This window comes from Rhinopithecus roxellana, chromosome 12, assembly GCF_007565055.1.
Source record: "Rhinopithecus roxellana isolate Shanxi Qingling chromosome 12, ASM756505v1, whole genome shotgun sequence".
Lineage (NCBI taxonomy): Eukaryota > Metazoa > Chordata > Mammalia > Primates > Cercopithecidae > Rhinopithecus > Rhinopithecus roxellana.
In genome coordinates, this window is record NC_044560.1 from 105760430 (window position 1) to 105781467 (window position 21038).

General features: G+C 48.3%; 1 protein-coding gene and 1 non-coding gene across 2 annotated transcripts in view; one reads left to right on the plus strand and one right to left on the minus strand.

Moving 5' to 3' along the window:
* Positions 1-21038, minus strand: part of SYMPK (symplekin) — a 48119-nt gene that overhangs the window by 24979 nt on the left and 2102 nt on the right. The window contains exons 2-9 of the mRNA XM_010377454.2: positions 15934-16057; positions 15727-15792; positions 13996-14049; positions 13825-13898; positions 9666-9792; positions 8676-8925; positions 4647-4817; positions 2565-2804 (exon numbers count right to left, since the gene is read on the minus strand). Of these exons, the coding sequence (XP_010375756.1) occupies positions 2565-2804; positions 4647-4817; positions 8676-8925; positions 9666-9792; positions 13825-13898; positions 13996-14049; positions 15727-15792; positions 15934-16038 (1087 nt within the window). The 5' untranslated portion in view covers positions 16039-16057. The remainder of the gene's footprint in view (positions 1-2564; positions 2805-4646; positions 4818-8675; positions 8926-9665; positions 9793-13824; positions 13899-13995; positions 14050-15726; positions 15793-15933; positions 16058-21038) is intronic.
* On the plus strand, positions 3956-4062 carry LOC115892453. Its single transcript, XR_004052335.1, has one exon. It is a non-coding gene; the product is annotated as a U6 spliceosomal RNA (small nuclear RNA).

Below are 21038 nucleotides of genomic sequence, written 5' to 3' on the forward strand. Positions count from 1 at the left end.
TTAAATAAATTTTTTTGCCAGGCGCGGTGGCTCAAGCCTGTAATCCCAGCACTTTGGGAGGTCGAAGACGGGCGGATCACAAGGTCAGGAGATCGAGACCATCCTGGCTAACACAGTGAAACCCCGTCTCTACTAAAAAATACAAAAACTAGCCGGGCGAGGTGGCGGGCGCCTGTAGTCCCAGCTACTCGGGAGGCTGAGGCAGGAGAATGGCGTAAACCCGGGAGGTGGAGCTTGCAGTGAGCTGAGATCCAGCCACTGCACTCCAGCCTGGGCGACAGAGCAAGACTCCATCTCAATAATAAATAAATAAATAAATAAATAAATAAATAAATAAATAAATAAATAATTTTTTTTTTTTTTTGAGACAGAGTCTTGCTCTGTCACCCAGAATGGAGTGCAATGGTGCATTCCTGGCTCACCACAACCTCTGCCTCCCGGTTCAAGCAATTCTCCTGCCTCAGCCTCCCGAGTAGCAGCGACTACAGGCATGCACCACCATGCCCGGCTAATTTTTGTATTTTTTTTTTTTTTTTTGAGACGGAGTCTCGCTCTGTCGCCCAGGCTGGAGTGCAGTGGCCAGATCTCAGCTCACTGCAAGCTCCACCTCCCGGGTTCATGCCATTCTCCTGCCTCAGCCTCCCGAGTAGCTGGGACTACAGGCGCCCGCCACCTCGCCTGGCTAGTTTTTTGTATTTTTTGGTAGAGACGGGGTTTCACCATGTTACCCAGGATGGTCTTGATCTGCTGACCTCGTGATCCGCCCGTCTCGGCCTCCCAAAGTGCTGGGATTACAGGCTTGAGCCACCGCGCCCGGCCAATTTTTGTATTTTTATTTATTTTTTTTTTTTTTTTTTTTTTTTTTTTTTTTTGAGACGGAGTCTCGCTCTGCCGCCCAGGCTGGAGTGCAGTGGCGGGGTCTCAGCTCACTGCAAGCTCCGCCTCCTGGGTTTACACCATTCTCCTGCCTCAGCCTCCCAAGCAGCTGGGACTACAGGCGCCCGCCACGTCGCCCGGCTAGTTTTTTGTATTTTTTAGTAGAGACGGGGTTTCACCATGTTAGCCAGGATGGTCTCGATCTCCTGACCTCGTGATCCGCCCGTCTCGGCCTCCCAAAGTGCTGGGATTACAGGCTTGAGCCACCGCGCCCGGCAATTTTTGTATTTTTAGTAGAGACAGGGTTTCACCATGTTAGCCAGGCCTATTTCGAACTCCTGACCTCAGGCGATCCGCCGGACTCAGCCTCCTGAAGTCCTGGGATTACAGGCGTGAGCCACTGTGCTGGCAATTCCCCCCCTCCTTTATTTTTTTGAGACGGAGTTTCACTCTTGTCACCCAGGCTGGAGTGCAATGGCACGATCTCAGCTTACTGCAACTTCTGCCTCCCGGGTTCAAGTGATTCTCCTGTCTCAGCCTCTGGAGTAGCTGGGATTACAGGCATGCACCACCACACCCAGCTAATTTTTGTATTATTAGTAGAGACAGGGTTTTCCATGTTGGCCAGGCTGGTGTCGAACTCTTAACTTCAGGTGACTCATATGCCTTGGCCTCCCAAAGTGCTCAGATTACAGGCATGAGCCACTGCGCCCAGCCTAATTCCTTATTTATATATGTATGTATTTATTTATTTTTGAGAGGGAGTCTCGCTCTGTTGCCCAGCCTGGAGTGCAGTGGTGCAATCTCGGCTCACTGCAAGCTCCACCTCCTGGGTTCATGCCATTCTCCTGCCTCAGCCTCCCGAGCAGCTGAGACTACAGGCACCCGCCACCATGCCCGGCTAATTTTTTGCATTTTTAGTAGAGACGGGGTTTCACCGTATTAGCCAGGATGGTCTCGATCTCCTGACTCATGATCCACCCGCCTCGGCCTCCCAAAGTGCTGGGATTACAGGTTTGAGCCACCACGCCCGGCCAATTCCTTATTTTTTAAAATGAAAAAATAAATATTTCGTAAATGCTCTAGATAAAAAGTGTGATTTAAAAAATAAATCTTGAAGTCAAGAAAGCCCATAGTTGACACTATTAATAAACAATACAACCACTAGAAAATTACTTCAGAAAGAAAATTCTCTGATAACTAAAACAAAGGAAAGAAAGAAGAGCTCCACACTCCACATAAAGCACTTCTGGAAGAAAACATAAGGAAGTGTTCACACCTGGGGAGTGGTTACTTCTTGGCAGAAGGATAGGAGGGAGACTACTTTCATTTTATTTCTTTCTGTGAAATTTAAATAATGCATAATTTATTAAATGCATATTTAATAATTATATTGTAATTTATATATCATATTAAATAATATAATTATTTTTATAATTATTTCATAATTTTTAAAAATTAGAGACGGGGTTTTGCCATGTTGCCTAGGTCGGTCTTGAACTCCGGCCTCAAGTGATCTGCCCGCCTCGGCTTCCCAAAGTGTTGGGATTACAGATGTGAGCCACTGTGCCTGGCCCACATAATATAATCTATAATATAATCTTAGTAAACATAAATTTAGCATAGTTTAAGGTAAATAATGAAACATTTCAGCATGGTCTGCCTGCCCCGCCCCACCAGCCCCTCACCCAGCTTCATCTTCTTGAGTGTGGAGTCCGAGTCATCGCGGGGCCGCTTGCGGGTGTCCTTGCTGCTTGGCATGTTGCGGGCGATCTCAGCCTGAGGTGTGCCCAGGTCCACTAGCAGGGTGGTGATCTGGGCCTGGAACTCCAAGGAGGCTGGGTGCTTCAGCACACTCAACAGGTGCAGCTTCAGATTCTTCCGCACGCTGCTCACCTGCGATTTGGCCAGCGTCGGGGGCAGGTTGGCTGTGAAGAAAGCGGCAGGAGCTGTGTCTTGTGGACAGAACTCATGGCATGCTGCCAGTCCTAATTCTCAACCCCAAACTTGGGCAGTGGTCTTGCAGGCATCTACTAGAAAAGCTCCTTCACCCTCAGATCTAATGTGTGGCTTTCCGCCTTACAACTGATGCTTAAAACCCTGGGGGTCTCTATCAGTATCAATCTTAAAGACAAAAACTCACCCTCTCTTTTAGTAAACACATACAGTTTCGTCTTCCTCCATCTCTGGTCTGGAAATTCACGTATGCTTCACTTGGGGAGGGTTACAATCACCACTTTCACCTCCAGAAACTCCCAACCGAACTGCTGCAACAGCTCACTGCTGGTCTCCCTGCTACTAGGATGACTTTCTAATAGTCACCCTGATAAGTGAGGCTCCCCTGTTCCACAGGGAAAAAGGATGCCTGTAATTCTGCCTGCCTAGCATCCACTGCCCCTTCCTCAGCCAACAACACTCTCATTCTCCGTTGAGGGAAACCCCCCTTCTCCAGTCTCCTTTGGAGTGGGCATGAGACCTGGGGCCAGTGAGAACACTACATTCCCTCGGCCACTGTTATTGGCTCAGAGATTGGCTCATAATCTCTGCTCAGCCAATCAGAAACAATGACCATCAGCCCTTGGAGTTCTGCTGGAATGGTTGGGAAGGAGACACTCTCTTTCCCATGGTGTTGCTAAGTGAACGGAATGGGAGCCATGAACTATGGGGGGACATCTTTGCTACCCTAAGGAAACGACCAGAGAGTGAAACTCAAATGGAGAAACAAAGAGCCGAGAGATGGAGAGAAGTAGATCCACGACCTGTACACATTCGTGTCCCAACCCCAGACTTCTCGGTTTTCATTTGTGCACAAAACAGAGAAAATAATGTGAGTCTCTGTGTACCCATCAACATTTCGCTCATCTTGGAACATCTATCCTCCCTTTTAGTGGCAGGGCAGGACTGGAATATTTGAAAATATTTCACAGACATCATGTCATTTCACCCCCACATGCCTCAATATTAAAATCAGTTTTTGTTGCATGCCAAAAGATTCCTGTCTAATCTGGAGAATCTCAGGCCTGCCAGATGGATGACTAGCGCTCAGGGTCCACCACCAAGCTACATTTCTTCAAGAATGGTGCTCGCTTCGGCAGCACATGTACTAAAATTGGAACGATACAGAGAAGATTAGCATGGCCCCTGCGCAAGGATGACACGCAAATTCGTGAAGCGTTCCATATTTTTGAGACCATCCTGGCTAACACGGTGAAACCCCGTCTCTACTAAAAAATACAAAAAACTAGCCAGGCAATGTGGCGGGCGCCTGTAGTCCCAGCTACTCGGGAGGCTGAGGCAGGAGAATGGCGTAAACCCGGGAGGCGGAGCTTGCAGTGAGCTGAGATCCGGCCACTGCACTCCAGCCTGGGCGGCAGAGCGAGACTCCGTCTCAAAAAAAAAAAAAAAAAAAAAGAACTGAAGTCAGGTGCAGTGGCTCACGCCTGTAATCCCAGCACTTTGGGAGGTCGAGGCACGCAAATCACGAGGTCAAGAGATCGAGACCACTCTGGCCAACACGGTGAAACCCTGTCTCTACTAAAAGTAAAAAAAATCAGCTGGGTGTGGTGGTACGTCCTATAATCCCAGCTACTCGGGAGGCTGAGGCAGGAGAATCGCTGGAACCCAGGAGGCGGAGGTTGCAGTGAGCCAAGATTGCTCCACTGCACCCTAGCCTGGTGACAGAGAGAGACTCTGTCTCAAAAAAAAAAAAAAACACACAGAAAGAGTGGACTGGCCAGTGTAGAGAAGGCAGGGGGAGGGTGTTGACCTACCATGCAGAGTTTCATAGGCCTGGATCACCTCAGACATGAACATGGGTCTCTGGCGGGCGATATTGGCGAGGGAGCCCAGCGCTGTGGTCAGATTGATGGAAGAGATGGCAGGGTGCACCATGAACTTAAGCAGCTGCTCCAAGGCTGCCTTGCCCTCTTCCCATAGTACGTCTAAGAGACAGAGAGGAGAAGCAGTCAGTGGGATACTTTTTCCCAGGCCTCTGGAGACAGCAGCTTTTGGGACTAAAAGGAAGGACAGATCCTGGTACCTGGATGTCTATGAACGGCGGGAAAAACAGAAAATGTGGTAGTCGATTAGTTCTATGAGACTATTAATGAGTATAAAAATTTAGTTACAAGGGGCTGGGCATGGTGGCTTATGCATGTAATCCCAGCACTTTGGGAGGCCAAGGCAGGTGGATCACTTGACGTCAGGAGTTCAAGACCAGCCTGGCCAACATGGTAAAACCTCGTCTCTACTAAAAGTACAAAACATTAGCCCAAGCATGGAGGCCTGTGCCTGTAATCCCAGCTACTTCGGAGGCTGAGGCAGGAGAATCGCTTGAACCCAGGAGATGGAGGTTTCAGTGAGCCAAGATCACATCACTGCACTCCAGCCTGGGCGACAGAGTGAGACTCCATATAAAGAAAAAAAAAAATTCAGTTATAAAGATGTTCAAAGCATGGGTTTGCAATAGTGAAAGATTAGAATATGTGTATATACACACAACTCAAAGTCCCTTGTGGCACCACTCCCCTCAATACAGTCCCCAAAAATTAATGCTTACAACTTTGGTGGATATCTTTCCAGACTTTTCCTATACAGAAACATAATAAATGCCATATACATCTTTTTTTTTTTTTTTGAGACAGAATCTCGCTCTGTCGCCCAGACTGGAGTGCAGTGGCGCGATCTTGGCTCACTGCAAGCTCCGCCTCCCGGGTTCACACCATTCTCCTGCCTCAGCCTCCCAAGTAGCTGGGACCACAGGCGCCTGCCACCATGCCCGGCTAATTTTCTGTATTTTTAGTAGAGACAGGGTTTCACCGTGTTAGCCAGGATGGTCTCGATCTCCTGACCTCGTGATCCGCCCGCCTCGGCCTCCCAAAGTGCTGGGATTATAGGCGCGAACCACAGTGCCCGGCCATAATTTTAATGGGTATATAGTAGGTGTAAATAATTATGGGGTACATGAGATTTTGATACAGGCATGCAATGCATAATTATCACATCAGGGTAAATGGGGTATCCATCACAAGCATTTGTCCGTTTTGTTAGACACAATCCAATTATACTATTTCAACTATTTTAAAATGTACGATTATTTTTTAGCATAGTTACCCCATTGTGCTATCAAATACTAGATCTTTTTTTTTTTCCCCCGAGATGGGGTCTCACTCTGTTGCCCAGGGTGGAAAGCAGTGGTGTGATCCCGGCTCACTGCAACCTCCACCACCCAGACTCAGGTGATCCTCTCAACTCAGCCTCCTGAGTTGCTGAGACTACAGGCACATGCCACCATGCCTGGCTATCAAATACTAGATCTTATTTGTTCTAACTATTATTTTGTACCCATTAACCATTCCCACTTCCTCCCCAGCCGCCCATGACGCTTTTCAGTCTCTGGTAACCATCATTCTACTGTCTGTCTCCATGAGTTCAACTGTTTTCATTTCTAGCTCTCATAAATAAGGGAGAACATGCAAAGCTGTCTTTCGGCGCCTGGCTTATTTCACTTCATGACTTCTACTTCCATCCATGTTGTTACAAATAACAGGATCTCCTTCTTCTTTATGGCTGAATAGTACTCAATTGTGTATGAGTACCGAGTACCACATTTTTTTTTTTTTTTTTTTTTTTTTTGAGACGGAGTCTCGCTCTGTCGCCCGGGCTGGAGTGCAGTGGCCGGATCTCAGCTCACTGCAAGCTCCGCCTCCCGGGTTTACGCCATTCTCCTGCCTCAGCCTCCCGAGTAGCTGGGACTACAGGCGCCCGCCACCTCATCCGGCTAGTTTTTGTATTTTTTTAGTAGAGACGGGGTTTCACCGTGTTAGCCAGGATGGTCTCTATCTCCTGACCTTGTGATCCGCCCGTCTCGGCCTCCCAAAGTGCTGGGATTACAGGCTTGAGCCACCGCGCCCGGCCACCACATTTTCTTTATTCATCTGTTGATGAACATTTAGTTTGCTCCAAAGTCTTGGCTATCGTGACTAGTGCTGCAATAAATATGGGAGTGCAGGTATCTTTTTGATACACTGATTTCCTTTATTTCGGGTACATATCTAGCAGTGGGATTGCTAGATCATATGGTAGCTCAATTTTAAATTTTCTGAGGAACCTCCAAACTCCAAACAATTTTTAGGCTGTAGTAAGTGACATTCCCACCAACAGCGTACAAGTGTTTCCCTTCTCCACATCCTCGCCAGCATTTGTTATTGTCCATCTTTTTGATAAAAGTTACTTTAACTGGGGTGAGACGATATTTCATCATAGTTTTCATTTGAATGCCACGTTATTTAAAATAGTGAATTAAAAATCTAAATGACCATCAAGAGAGCATTGCTTAGGAGAATGTAATGTAACTATACTATGGAATATGGTATAGCAACTGAACATGATTCTCATGGGGAAAGATGTCACTGACACTATTAAGTCAAAAAGGCTGTCAGACAATATGTAAGAATAGCCAATATTTACGGAATGTTTACTATTCCAGCCATATTAATTCACCAAATGCTCATACCTACATCCTAAATTAGATGCCATAATAATGATCCCCAATTTACCAATGAGGAATCAGGCTCAGAGACAAGGGAAAATAGGCTACGTGTCAGACACAAGCTACTATACTTTAATGTCTCTCAAATGAAAACACAAAGCATGGCCTCAGTTTTTGCAAACAGAAAAGCAAACAAACGCAGACACTATGCATATACACATACAAATACCTACACCTGCACAGGAAAGATCTGGAAGGAAACATAACACTCTTACCAGCGTTTATCTCTGGAAAGCAGAACTGAAGGAGGGGACATTATTCCTTTATACTCACCCACATTGTTTGACACCAAGTGTATATATACTACGCTTTTTTTGAGACAGTCTCGTTCTGTCACCCAGGCTGGAGTGCAGTGGCACAATCTCGGCTCACTGCAACCTCTGCCTCCTGGGTTCAAGCAATTCTCGTGCCTTAGCCTACCAAGTAGCTGGGATTACAGGTGCCCGCCACCATGCCTGGCTAATTTTTGTATTTTTAGTAGATCAGGGGTTTCACTATGTTGGCAGGGGTGGTCTCAAACTCCTGACCTCAAGTGATCTGCCCACCTCAGCCTCTCAAAATGCTGGGGCATGAGCCACCACGCCTGGCCTATGTCCTACTTTTATAATTTGCAGGTAAGAAAACCATAAAACTGCCAGGCGCGGTGGCTCATGCCTGTAATCCCAGCACTTTGGGAGGCCGAGGCAGGCGGATCACAAGGTCAGGAGTTTGAGACCAGCCTGGCCAATATGGTGAAACCCCGCCTCTACTAAAAATAATTTTTAAAAAAACTGGCTGGGTGTGGTGGCGGGCTCCTGTAGTCCCAGCTACTTGGGAGGCTGAGGCAGAAGAATCGCTGGAACCCAGGAGGCGGAGGTTGCAGTGAGCTGAGATTGCACCACTGCACTTCAGCCTGGACAACAAAGGAAGACTTCGTCTCAAAAAAAAAAAAAAGAAAAAAGAAAACCATAAAACTAGCACATTGATTGGCTCACACTCATGGAACTTCACTACAAACCTGTGAGAGTGGGACTATGCTATCGTCTCCAATTTACAAAAAGGAAAATGAAGCACAGAGACAAGCAACTTGCCCAAGTTCATGATGAGTAAGCAGTGCAGTTGGGATGTGAACCTCCATCAGGGCTCTTAGCAACTGCGCACTGTTTCAGAAATTTAAAACCAAGAAAGACAAGGGGGAGAGAGGGAGGGGCGTGAAGGAGAGGAAACTGGTGCAGGGTTGTCAGGGGCAGCAGCTGAAGGAAGCACTCACTGTACTGGATGTAGGGGTGGTCACGAGGGATGCGGTCCAGGCTGATATCATGCTCCTGGCGTCGGGGTATCTCCGAGTCAGCCATGCGGGGTGACAGGGTGACAATGAGGCCCTCCACAAACTTGATAGCATGGGTGCGGATGCCGTCATTGTCAGAGTCTAACAGTAAGATGATGTCCCCCGCCATGGCAGATACCATGTCCCAGCAGGCCTCTTGTAGCTCGCTAATGACCCGTGACTTCACCATCCACTGCCAGTAGGCCAGGAAGGAATGGAAGGGACAAAAAGGTGAAGACAATGCATCAATCATCAACACCCTCCACCGATACCTAGAGAACCATGAATGATGAATACATTCATTTGGTTAACAGTTACTGAGTTCCAACTCTGCCCCAGCCCAGTGCTGGGTGATGCTGGAGACAGGACTGAGTAGTTGCCAGGCCTTGCCCTGCCCTCATGGGGATGCAGACAGTGACTTCTCAGTGTGATGAAGATGCACATTTTAAGGTAAAGGAGTAACAATGCTGACTTCACAAGGTGGTGGTGATTAAATGGATTCATTCATTTTATTAATGCTAATGTACATCACACCATAGAGTGTTCTTTTCCTATCACACTCCATAATCAATATTTATGTGATTCATTCATCAAGGTCTACCTCCCTCCTTGGGTTATGAGCACTGTGAAGGCAGTAAGCTGTCTTGGTCACTGTTGTGTCCCCAGCATCACCTAGCCTAGCATCACAGAGGACATGTTTCAGGGAATGTCTACTGAGTGAATAAATGGATGGTCAATGGAAGGAATGATGGTTAAGTGCAACTTCCTGACCCAGGAGACAACATTAGCTCTCTCTGTTATCTGCTCCCACAGACCAACGGCACATCTTGCCCATAAAGAGTATGCTCGGATGCTGGTTTTGAACCCCAGCATATTAGTCTGTCAACAAGACCTATCAGGCAGGATGGTCCTGCGTGGGGAAGGCACTCTCACCTGCAGGGCCACCTTGTAAAGTTGGGTCATGGTGAGGATGGCCTTCTTCACCACATTCACATTCTCATCCCTCAAGAGCATGTTGAGGTTTGCAATGAGTTTCAGCAGCAACTCAATGTCTCGCTTGCTGGGGGATGGAGAAAAAAGGGGTGAGGTCAAGGTGTGGTCTTAGAGTAGGCAGGAGGAGCCTGAGGTTCAGGAGGGAAGGGAAATCAGGGGCCTGTCTCAGGGGACAGGAATGGCACATCCAGAAACTGGGAACGGTGCCTGGCGCCTCCAGACTGAGCCATCCCTGAACCTCTATCTAGACTGGTCTTGCAACCCCAACTCCTTTGCTCTCTCAGGGGCCTGCTGTTCACAGAAGGGACAGTAGGGGCAGACAACTGTGTGAACTGTACAAGTGACTTCACCTAATTTAGAATAATAGTATCTATCTCAATTGTTTATGCAATTTTTTTGGGAAAATTGCAACAATACATGTAAAGTGCTTAGAAGAGTGCCTGACATGCAGAAAGCGTTCAGTAAACACCAGCCATGGCTACTTTAAAGCACTTTGTTTTCTGTAATCATAGTTTTGCTTGCCTCAGTCTGAGGGCTCAAAAAGTGGGGACCCTTTCCTAGCTTAGCAATAACCCCAGCAGGGTCATTTTTCGTTGAAGAAAAAAACGAAGGGCCTCCAATAAATGTTTGTTCAATGAATAAACAGGAGCTCAGCACAGAATTTTCACAACATACATTGCAATCTGAAATATTAATTAAATCAGTCAAAAAGTATGAAACTTAGCTGTCAGCTACATGAAGTCAGGAATAACACGTTTTTGCTCACCGCTATACTACAGCTACCACGGATGCCTGGTACAACAGCAGTCACATGGTATGTATTTGCTGAATGGACTTTTTACAAATTCAGAAAATTTACCGTGAATTCTCCCGGTAAATGGGGAGATAGGATATTTGGGCTCTGGCACTGCAGATATGAGTTAAAATCCCAGCCTCGGCCAGGCGCGGTGGCTCATGCCTATAATCCCAGCACTTTGGGAGGCTGAGGCAGATGGGTCACCTAACGTCAGGAGTTTGAGACCAGCCTGACCAACATGGTGAAATCCCATCTCTACTAAAAATACAAAATTAGCTGGGCGTGGTGGCGGGCGCCTGTAACTCCAGCTACTTGGGAGGCTGAGGCAGGAGAATCGCTTGAACCTGGGTGGCGGAGGTTGCAATGAGCCGAGATCGCGCCATTGCACTCCAGCCTGGGCAACAAGAGCAAAATTCCAACTCAAAACAAAAAAACAACAACAACAAACAAAATTAGCTGGGTGTGGTGGCAGGCACCTGTAATCCCAGCTACTCGGGGGGCTGAGGCAGGACAATCACTTGACTCAGGTGGCAGAGGTTGTAGTGAGCCGAGATTGCGCCGCTGCACTCCAGTCTGGGTGACAGAGTGAGATTCCATCTCAAAAAAATAATAAATAAATAAAATGCCAGCCTTGCCGCATTCTGGCTGTATGACCTTAAGAAAATTCACTTCACCTCTCTAAGCCTGTCTTCTCTTCAGTTCAAGGGTCAAACAACTGATCCGTAGTACTATGAATAACGAAACTGCTCAAGCATTTAGTACAGTGCCTTACAAACAAAAATATTTAATACGGCCGGGCGCGGTGGCTCAAGCCTGTAATCCCAGCACTTTGGGAGGCCGAGACGGGCGGATCACGAGGTCAGGAGATCCAGACCATCCTGGCTAACACGGTGAAACCCCGTCTCTGCTAAAAAATAAAAAAAATTAGCCGGGCGAGGTGGCGGGCGCCTGTAGTCCCAGCTACTCGGGAGGCTGAGGCAGGAGAATGGCGGGAAACCGGGAGGCGGAGCTTGCAGTGAGCTGAGATCCAGCCACTGCACTCCAGCCTGGGCAGCAGAGCGAGACTCCGTCTCAAAAAAAAAAAAAAAAAAAAAATTTAATACACAGCAGCTATTCTACTTCCTTCCAGTCACAAAGCATCCAGTAAATGTTTAATGAATAAATGAGTAAGTGACCAGCTTGAACAAGTCACTTTACCATTCTGAACCTGTTTCCCTTTCTGTAAATAGAGGATAACCACTGTATCCATCAAGGCTGCCATAAAGATTACAAGGATAACACTGGAAAGGACCTAATACAGCGTAGGGCACAGTACGCATTCATGTGGTGACCGTTATGTTCAACTCATTCACGTGTGCAACAAATACGTAATCAGCCCCTACTAGGTGACAACATTGCTCCAGGCAGGTAGTGGGGACAAAGTGGTGAGCAAGACAGAAAAAGTCAAGCCTTGTCCTCAAAGAGCTGATATTTTGCGGGAAGAATCAAGGTCATTTCAATGAGTGAGGAACACTGTAAAGAACACTGAAGGCGGCCGGGCGCGGTGGCTCAAGCCTGTAATCCCAGCACTTTGGGAGGCCGAGACGGGCAGATCACGAGGTCAGGAGATCGAGACCATCCTGGCTAACACGGTGAAACCCCGTCTCTACTAAAAAATACAAAAAACTAGCCGGGCGACGTGGCGGGCGCCTGTAGTCCCAGCTACTGGGGAGGCTGAGGCAGGAGAATGGCATAAACCCGGGAGGTGGAGCTTGCAGTGAGCTGAGATCCGGCCATTGCACTCCAGCCTGGGTGGCAGAGCGAGACTCCGTCTCAAAAAAAAAAAAAAAAAAAAAAAAAAAAAGAACACTGAAGGCGGGGTGCCCGAGATGTGGGGCGGCATGGGAGTGGGCAGGAAGAGCTTTCTGAGGAAGAGACCTGAGAGAAGGGAGGGGGTGAGCCAGGTGGCAACCTGGGGACGAGGGTCCCTAGCAGGCACAGTAAGCAGACAGGCTGCGAAATCCAACAGTGACTTCTGAGGAGCAGGGGAGACAGGGCCAGGAGTGAGATGAAGCTGAGGTGAGGGTTTGGGTTTCCACCTAAGTAAGCTGATGAGCTAGTTGGGGTCTGAGAGCGGGGGCGTGCCAAGATTGATTTACACTGAACAGCATCACTCTGGCTGCTGAGTACCAGAAGTGGGAAATGAGTACGGTGATTCCTCTTTGGAGGATGAAATGCTTTGGAACTAGATTGTGAATGTGCTAAACGCCACTAACTTGTTCAGTTTAAAATAGCTGATTTTTGCTGGGCGCAGTGGCTCATGCCTGTAATCTCAGCACTCTGGGAGGCCGAGGTGGGCCAATTACTTGAGGTCATGAGTTTGAGACCGGCCTGGCCAACATGGCAAAACCCCATCTTTAATAAAACTACAAAAATTAGCCAGGCATAGTGTTGGAAGCCTGTAATCCCAACTACTCAGGAGGCTGAGGCACAAGAATCTCTTGAGCCCGGGAGGTAGAGGTTGCAATGAGCCAAGATCGTGACACTGCACTCCAGCCTGTACAACAGAGCAAAACTCAGTCTCAAAAAAAAAAAAAAAAAAAGACAGGGCGCAGTGGCTCACGCCTGTAGTCCCAACACTTTGGGAGGCCGAGGCTGGCGGAGGATCACCTGAGGTCAGGAGTTTGAGACCAGCCTGGCCAACATGGGAAAACCCCGTCTCTACTAAAAATATAAAAATAAACTGGGCGTGGTGGTGCATGCCTGTAATCCCAGCTACTTGGGAGGTTGAGGCAGGAGAATCACTTGAACCCGGAAGTAGGAGGTTGCAGTGAACTGAGATTGTGCCACGGCACTCCAGCCTGGACAATAGTTGAGCGAGACTCCGTCTCAAAAAAAAAAAGGAAAAAAAAGATAAAAAAAAAAAGCTAGTTTTGGTATATGAATTTAACTAAAAAGAAAAAGAAGCAAGGGAGCCAGAGAGAGACCACTGAAGTCGTCAGGTAGGCGGGAAGGGTGGCTTGGGTCTGTGTAGTGGTAGAGGAAGCGATTGACAAATGGTCAGATGCTGCAGATATTCTCAAAGTGGAGCCCACAGTCCTTAGTGACGATGTAGATGTGAAGTGTGGAAGAACCAGAGGAATCATAGATGACCCCAGGGTTTCGATCTTACTAAGTATTTACTGGGGAATCAGTGTGCAAGAGAGAGAGAAAGGGTCTGGGAAGCAGAAGGCAGGCCTCTCAGTGGTGGCCTCCAGACCAGGCCAGGACCTGAAGGCTGCCTCCAGTGAGAATGCTCCTGGGGCTCCCTGCCTCACCCCATACCATGCCTCCTCGATGAAGCCGATGACAAATTTTCGCACTTCGATTGACTTGTCTGCTTGGAATGCGATGATCTCCTGCCAATGTCAAGAGAGAAAGCGGATCAGGGCTACATTAGGTTCCACATCCCGTTTCCCCTACACCACACCCCTTTATCTTCTGTCAGTCACTCACGTCCAGGAAGTTGTCCAGTAGTGTGGGATCTTTGTTGATGATCAGCTCCTGGACCTGGAAGGAGAGTGGGGGTGGGGAGGAAGAATAACCATATAAAACCGGGGCCAACCAATGCAGACAGGAGAGTAGAGGGGAAGACAGCAGAGGGCTAGGCAGCAGATACACTCATCTCAATGCCTGGCTCTGCTGCTCCCTACCAAGAGTGCTATGCCCTGGGCATGGTCTCTGACACTCAGTTTGCTCATCTATAAAATGAGACTCTTAAACATCAACTCAAAAGGGATATTAGGAGGCCAGAATGAGATCCTACAAGGCACAGGTTCTGGTAGATAGTGAGGACATGACACAGGAGGGGGCTGAATAAAAGAGGGAAATGCCCCAGGGCTCAGGCCTTCCTAAGGTTTGGCCTCCTTCCACCTGTCCATCAGTTCTCTCCACTCTCCTGCTTCTGCTCCCCAGTTAGCATTGCCATGATTCAGCAAACATCTTCACAGTGAGAACCCAACTCCTGAAGCCCTTGTGCTGGCCAGACTCTTTGGAATAAGCCCTTCTCATGGACATCCTCCAATAAGCAAAGAGCAGGCACAGGACCTGGCTGCTACAACTCAAGCTACTATTGCTAAACAGCCTCATGACCACCCACGGGGGAGGCACCAGGTGCATCCACTCCACCTCAGAGGTGGGGCTACTCCATAAGGCTACAGGCTGATCAAGGAGCCGAACGGGTTATCACACAGGCATGCTAACCTCGCTGGTCTCTGAACTTCAACTCCTGCTCTGAACCATGCCCAGCCTAAAGTGCCCCATGTTGTCTTCTGCCTTTGCACACACTTCTGTGTCCTCAGCTTGACACGCTCTCCCTCTCTCAGCTGGGCACGGTGGCTCGTGCCTGTAATCCCAAGCACTTTGGGGGGCCAAGGTGGGTGGACCACTTGAGCTCAGGAGTTTGAGACCAGCCTGGTCAACATGGTGAAACATGTCTCTACTAAAACCGCAAAAATTAGCCAGGCATCGTGGCAGGTGCCTATAATCCCAGCTACTCAGGAGGTTGAGTCAGGAGAATCGCTTGAACTGGGGAGGCAGGAGCTGCAGTGAGCAGGGATCATGCCACGGCACTCCAGCCTGGGCAACACAGCAAGACTCTGTCTCTAAATAAATAAATAAATAAATAAATGGGATGCTGTCTCTCTAATTTAGTATACTTCTCTCCTTTTATCCTCTAGGATTTGGTTCAAAAGTCCTCCCTGACTCCTCATCCCCGGGCTGGGTCAGGATCTCCCTCTGGGCTCCCAGAGCCCACCTGGGATTCCTTCTCCATCCCAGCCCTGCCCATACTGGGTCATCAATGTCTGGTGACAGGCATGTCTGCGCCACCTCCAGTCACCTTCTCTGACTGGACACTGGCAGAGAAGAAATGCAATGATGAAGAGTGTAGGATTTGGAGCTGGAATCCAGGATTCAAGCACTAGTTCAGCCAGTTCCCAGCAGAGTGACCTTGGGCTAATGATTTAAGCCCCGGGGTCTGCTTCTTTCTGTATAAAACAGGGATGAAATTACCCTGCCTTACAGAGCTTTCCTGAGAACTAGAAGAGCAGAGGCCTGCACGGAGCACCGTGGCCGGCACACACTGCGTGTGTAAATTTAGACACTGGTGTTACTGCTAGTGTCTTCTTTCTTAGGTTCCCAGCCTCCTTTCACCTGCTCAGCCCAGGATGCCCCCGGGGCCCTCACCTGTTTGAGCACTGTGATCTTTGAGTCATTGGTGATCAGCGCCGCCTGGTTCAGAAGATCCACCACCTGGAAGGAAGGGAAGGGGCAGGGGATAGTGCCAGCCCAGTCCAGCCCCCTCGGCACTCCCAGGGCTCTGCCACCTAAACGTGGATTGTCCAAAGCCAGGGGCTGTGCTTCCCCATTCCAAGCCCTGCCCGCCACACTCACCCTCTCTGAGGTGGTCATGCCATCAATTCCCGGCCCCTCCTCTTGAGTGAAAAACTGTGATGCCACACTCCGGCGGGTGACGCTGTCCCCACTGCCACTCGCCATGGCTGCCGTCAGCTTGTCCCTGGGAAAGAAGAGGATGGATCAAGCTCAGGGGACCAGCAGATGGGCTGGGCTAGATTGTCACCCGAACATCTACAAAGGGCTCAACCCTCCTTCCCAGCCTGTTCCTCCCTAGTCACGCCTTCAGAAGTCCCTCTCCCTTCCAGGCTCTGTCTTTGGCTTATGGATGTGTGCATGGGGGCTGTAACTTGGGGGAGACTGACATCTCCCAAGGTAGAGCCAGAAGTCTAAGCCTCATCTCTAGTGCTTTACACAGAGTGGGCCAACCACAAACACCTGCTGAACGATGGCTCACATGAATGTGCAACAGCCACCTTACAGGTCCCCGTGCTTCCCCTCTCTCCACCTGGGATATGCTCTGGACTGGGCACCAGAGCGAACTTTCTTTCTTTCTTTCTTTTTTTTTTTTTGAGATGAAGTCGCACTCTGTCACCTAGGCTGGAGTGCGGTGGTGCGATATCAGCTCACTGCAACCTCCGCCTCTCAGGTTCAAGTGATTCTCCTGCCTCAGCCTCCCAAGTAACTGGGATTACAGGCACATGCCACCACGCCCAGCTAATTTTTGTATTTTCAGTAGAGACGGGGTTTCACCATGTTGGCCAGGCTGGTCTCAAACTCCTGACCTCAGGTGTTCCACCCGCCTCAGCCTCCCAAAGTGCTGGGATTACAGGCGTGAACCACAGTGCCTGGCCCAGAGCAAACTTTCAAAAACACAGCTCTGAGGAATACCAGACACAGAGTCTGGCACATAGTAGGCACTCAATACATCACAAAAGGCCTGCTTCAATAAATGATGTTTCAGCCACTCTTTGGAACACTATGAAGCTGTTTTTAAAAGGGAGGAAGGGGGCTTTTAGGCATCTAACACAGTCACACTGGCAAAATTATGGAATGATTAACATAGCAGGATATATCAATTACACAGCTATTCACAATAGCAAAAGACGAGAAGCAATCCAAGTGTCCTCAAACAGGAGACTGGCTGAAAAACACGGTTATACACATACATAATAAAAGACCACGGGACTCCAACACCTGTGAAAAAAAGTGAAAAAGAAAATATATAAATATAAATTTATATTACAAGAAAAAAACAGACTATGAAACTGTAACAGGAAAGGAAAGAAAAAAACAAAAAAAATGAGAACAGTCTCTAGACACTGACAGAGACTGCATATATTAAATGAAAACAAGCAAAGCTGAAAACAGCATTGACTATATGTTTCTGTTTTACAAAAAAAAAAGAAAAATGTGGCCAGGTGCAGTGGCTCATGCCCGTAATTCCAGCACTTTGGGAGGCTGAGGCAGGCAGATCGCCTGAGCCTAGGAGTTGGAGAGCAGCTGAGGCAGGCAGATCACCTGAGCCTGGGAGTTGGAGAGCAGCCTGGGCAACATGTAACCCCGTCTCTCCAGAAAATACAAAAATTAGCTGGGCATGGTGGCGCGCCTGGTAGTCCCAGCTACTCAGGGAGGTGAAGGCAGAGGCTGTAGTGAGCCAAAATCGGGTAACTGCACAGAGTGAGACCTTGTCTCAAAAAAAAAAAAAAAAAAAGCCAAAAAAATATATATGTTAAAAAAGAAAAAAAATCTGAAAGGATCAACCAAAAACCAGTAGAGGAAACAGGGTAAAAAAATAATTGGTGACGCTGAGCGCAGTGGCTCATGCCTGTAGTCCCAGCACTTTGGGAGGCCGAAACTGGCAGATTGTCTGAGGTCAAGAGTTTGAGACCAGCCTGGCCAACATGGTGAGACCCCATTTCTAGTAAAAATACAACAATGAGCTGCGCCTGTAATCCCAGCTATTCAGGAGGCTGAGGCAGAAGAATAGCTTGAACCCAGGAGGCGGAGGGGTGCAGTGAGCTGAGATCGTGCCACTGCACTCCTCTAGTCTGGGCCAGAAAGACTACATCACAAAAAAAAAAAAAAAAAAAAAAATTGGTGAATCTCAATATATTAATATATTATCACGAAAAGACGTCCCCGACAGCCTGTTGCATCAGAGGACAATACATGTAGTTCAAGTCATTTTTGTCAAGTATGTGTTTATGCATACACAGAATGACCTGAGGCAAGACATTGAACTTCTCTGGCTCTCAGTTTCCTCTTCTAGAAAACAGGGATAGTAACAGGGCTTACCTCCCAAGACTATTTTGAGGATTAAATCAGTTAGTATACATAGTAAACATTGGCTAAGTATACTATTATTTTTATGTACATGGCAAAAGATCTAAGGTTACTGCATAAACTGTTAATAACAATTACAATCATTAATAATAATTTGGCCAGCTCACGCCTTTAATCCTAGGACTTTGGGAGGCTAAGGTGGGAGCATCAATTGAGCTCAGGAGGTGGAGGCTGCAGTGAGCTGTGATCCCTACCACTGCATTCCAGCCTGTGGACAGAGCTACACTCTGTCTCAAAAACAAACAGGCCAGGTGCCGTGGCTCACACCTGTAATCCCAGCACTTTGGGAGGCTGAGGCAGGTAGAACACCTGAGGCCAGGAGTTCGAGACCAGATTGGCCAACATGAAGAAACACCGTCCCTACTAAAAATATACAAATTAGCCAGGCGTGGTGGCGCATACCTATAATCCCACCTACTTTGGAGGCTGAGGCAGGAGAATCACTTGAACCTGGGAGGCAGAGGTAGTGAGCTGAGATCACGCCACCACACTCCAGCCTGGGCGAGAGAGCGAGACTGTCTCAAAAACAAAACAAGGCCAGGCGCGGTGGCTCACAACTGTAATCCAGCACTTGGGAGGGCAAGGCAGTTGGATCGCTGAGGTCAGGAGATTGAGACCATCCTGGCTAACATGGTGAAACCCTGTCTCTATTAAAAATACAAAAAAAATTAGCCAGGTGTGGTGGCGGGCGCCTGAGGCAGGACAATGGCATGAACCCGGGAAGCGGAGCTTGCAGTGAGCTGAGATGACACCACTGCACAAGAGCCTGGGGAACAGAGCGAGACTCTCTCAAAAAAAAAAAAAAAAAAAACACCAAACAAACAAACATGCCAAAAAACAATAATCTGAGGAGCGTGAAAAATGATCCTATGTATTTTTTTTGAGATGGAATTTCACTCTTGTTGCCCAGGCTGGAGTACAATGGCACGATCTCAGCTCACCGCAACCTCCATCTCCGAGGTTCAAGCAGTTCTGCCTCAGCCTCCCAAGTAGCTGGGATTACAGGTATGCGCCACCACATCCAGCTAATTTTTGTATTTTTAGTAGAGACGAGGTTTTCCCATGTCGGTCAGGCTGGTCTCGAGCTCCCAACCTCAGGTGATCCGCCCACCTCGGCCTCCCAAAGTGCGGGGATTACAGGCGTGAGCCACTGCTTCCGGCTGAAAATGATACCTTTTTTTTTTTTTGAGATGGAGTCTCGCTCTGTCGCCCAGGCTGGAGTGCAGTGGCCGGGTCTCAGCTCACTGCAAGCTCCACCTCCTGGGTTCACGCCATTCTCCTGCCTCAGCCTCCCGAGTAGCTGGGACTATAGGCACCCACCACCTCGCCCGGCTAGTTTTTTGTATTTTTTAGTAGAGATGGGGTTTCACCGTGTTAGCCAGGATGGTCTCGATCTCCTGACTTCGTGATCCACCCGTCTCGGCCTCCAAAGTGCTGGGATTACAGGCTTGAGCCATTGGGTCCGGCCAACGATACATTTTTTAAAAGGAACTACACAATAGCTAGTCACAGTAGTATCACATGATAGGTGTCCGCTGAATGAATGACGAGCCAACAGCCTCCTCCCTAGTTTCCCTGCTGCCTGTCACCCACTATCTTGCAAAGAGTCAGGGCCAATGTCCCCACCAAGGCCTACAAGACCTTATGGCATCTGGCCTGTTCTTCCTCTGACTGCCTCTCCCGCTGAGCTCTCTGCTCCACCCACTCTGGCCTCCTTGCTGTCCCGTGAACATGCCCAACATGCCCCTTCCTTGAAGACTCTGCGCCTCTCTTCCTTCTGCCTGGAATATTCCTCCTCCTAGGTATCAGCACAACTCCTTCCCTCTTCATTTCCTTCAGGACTCCACTCACATGTCTCTGCAGTAAGGCCTTCCCCGATGACCGTATTTCAAATTTCAACTCCCTCTCGATCTCCATCTGTGTTGTTTTTGTCCACAGCATTTATCATCATCACACACTACATATTTATAAATTTCACGAAGACAGTGATTTATTTGAAATCATTTTTTGGTAGAGACGGAGTTTCGCCATGTTGCCCAGGCTGGTCTTGAACTCCTGTGCTCAAGCAATCCACCCTCCTTGGCCTCCCAAAGTGTTTGGGATTAACAGGTCTGAGCCATCGCCCCCCAGCCTAGAACAGTGACTTTGTTTCTTCACTTTTTATATTCCCAGCATGGAAGAGTGCTTGGCACCTAGTAGGTGCTCAATAAACATCTGCTGAATGAATGAACACTCCTGCCAAACAGCCTCCCCAATCACTGGGTTCAGTATTCCTGCCCTTTCACTCTTCAATCCTTGAAAATTAATAGCTATATTTGTTCTACTCTTTCCCCCTTTCTCACTACTGCACTTAACAAGTCTTTTTCTTTTTTCTTTAAAGGCATGATGTGGTGGCTCACTCCTGTAATCCCAGCACTTTAGGAGGCCAAAGTGAGCAGCTCAGTTGAGGCCAGGAGTTCAAGACGAGCCTGGCCAACATGGCAAAACCCAGTCTATACTAAAAACACAAAACAATTAGTTGGGCATGGTGATGCATGCCTGTAATCCCAGCTACTTGGGAGGCTGAGGCATGAGAATTACCTGAACCGGGTAGGTAGAGGTTGCAGAGAGCCGAGATTGCGCCACTGCACTCCAGCCTGCATGACAGAGCAAGACTCTGTCTCAAAAAAAAAAAAAAAAAAAAGGAAAGAAAAGAAAAATAGGACGGGTATAGTGGCTTACAGTTGTAAACCCAGCATTTTGGTAGGTCTAGGTGGGAGGATGGCTTGAGGCCAGGAGTTCAGGACTAGACTAGGCCT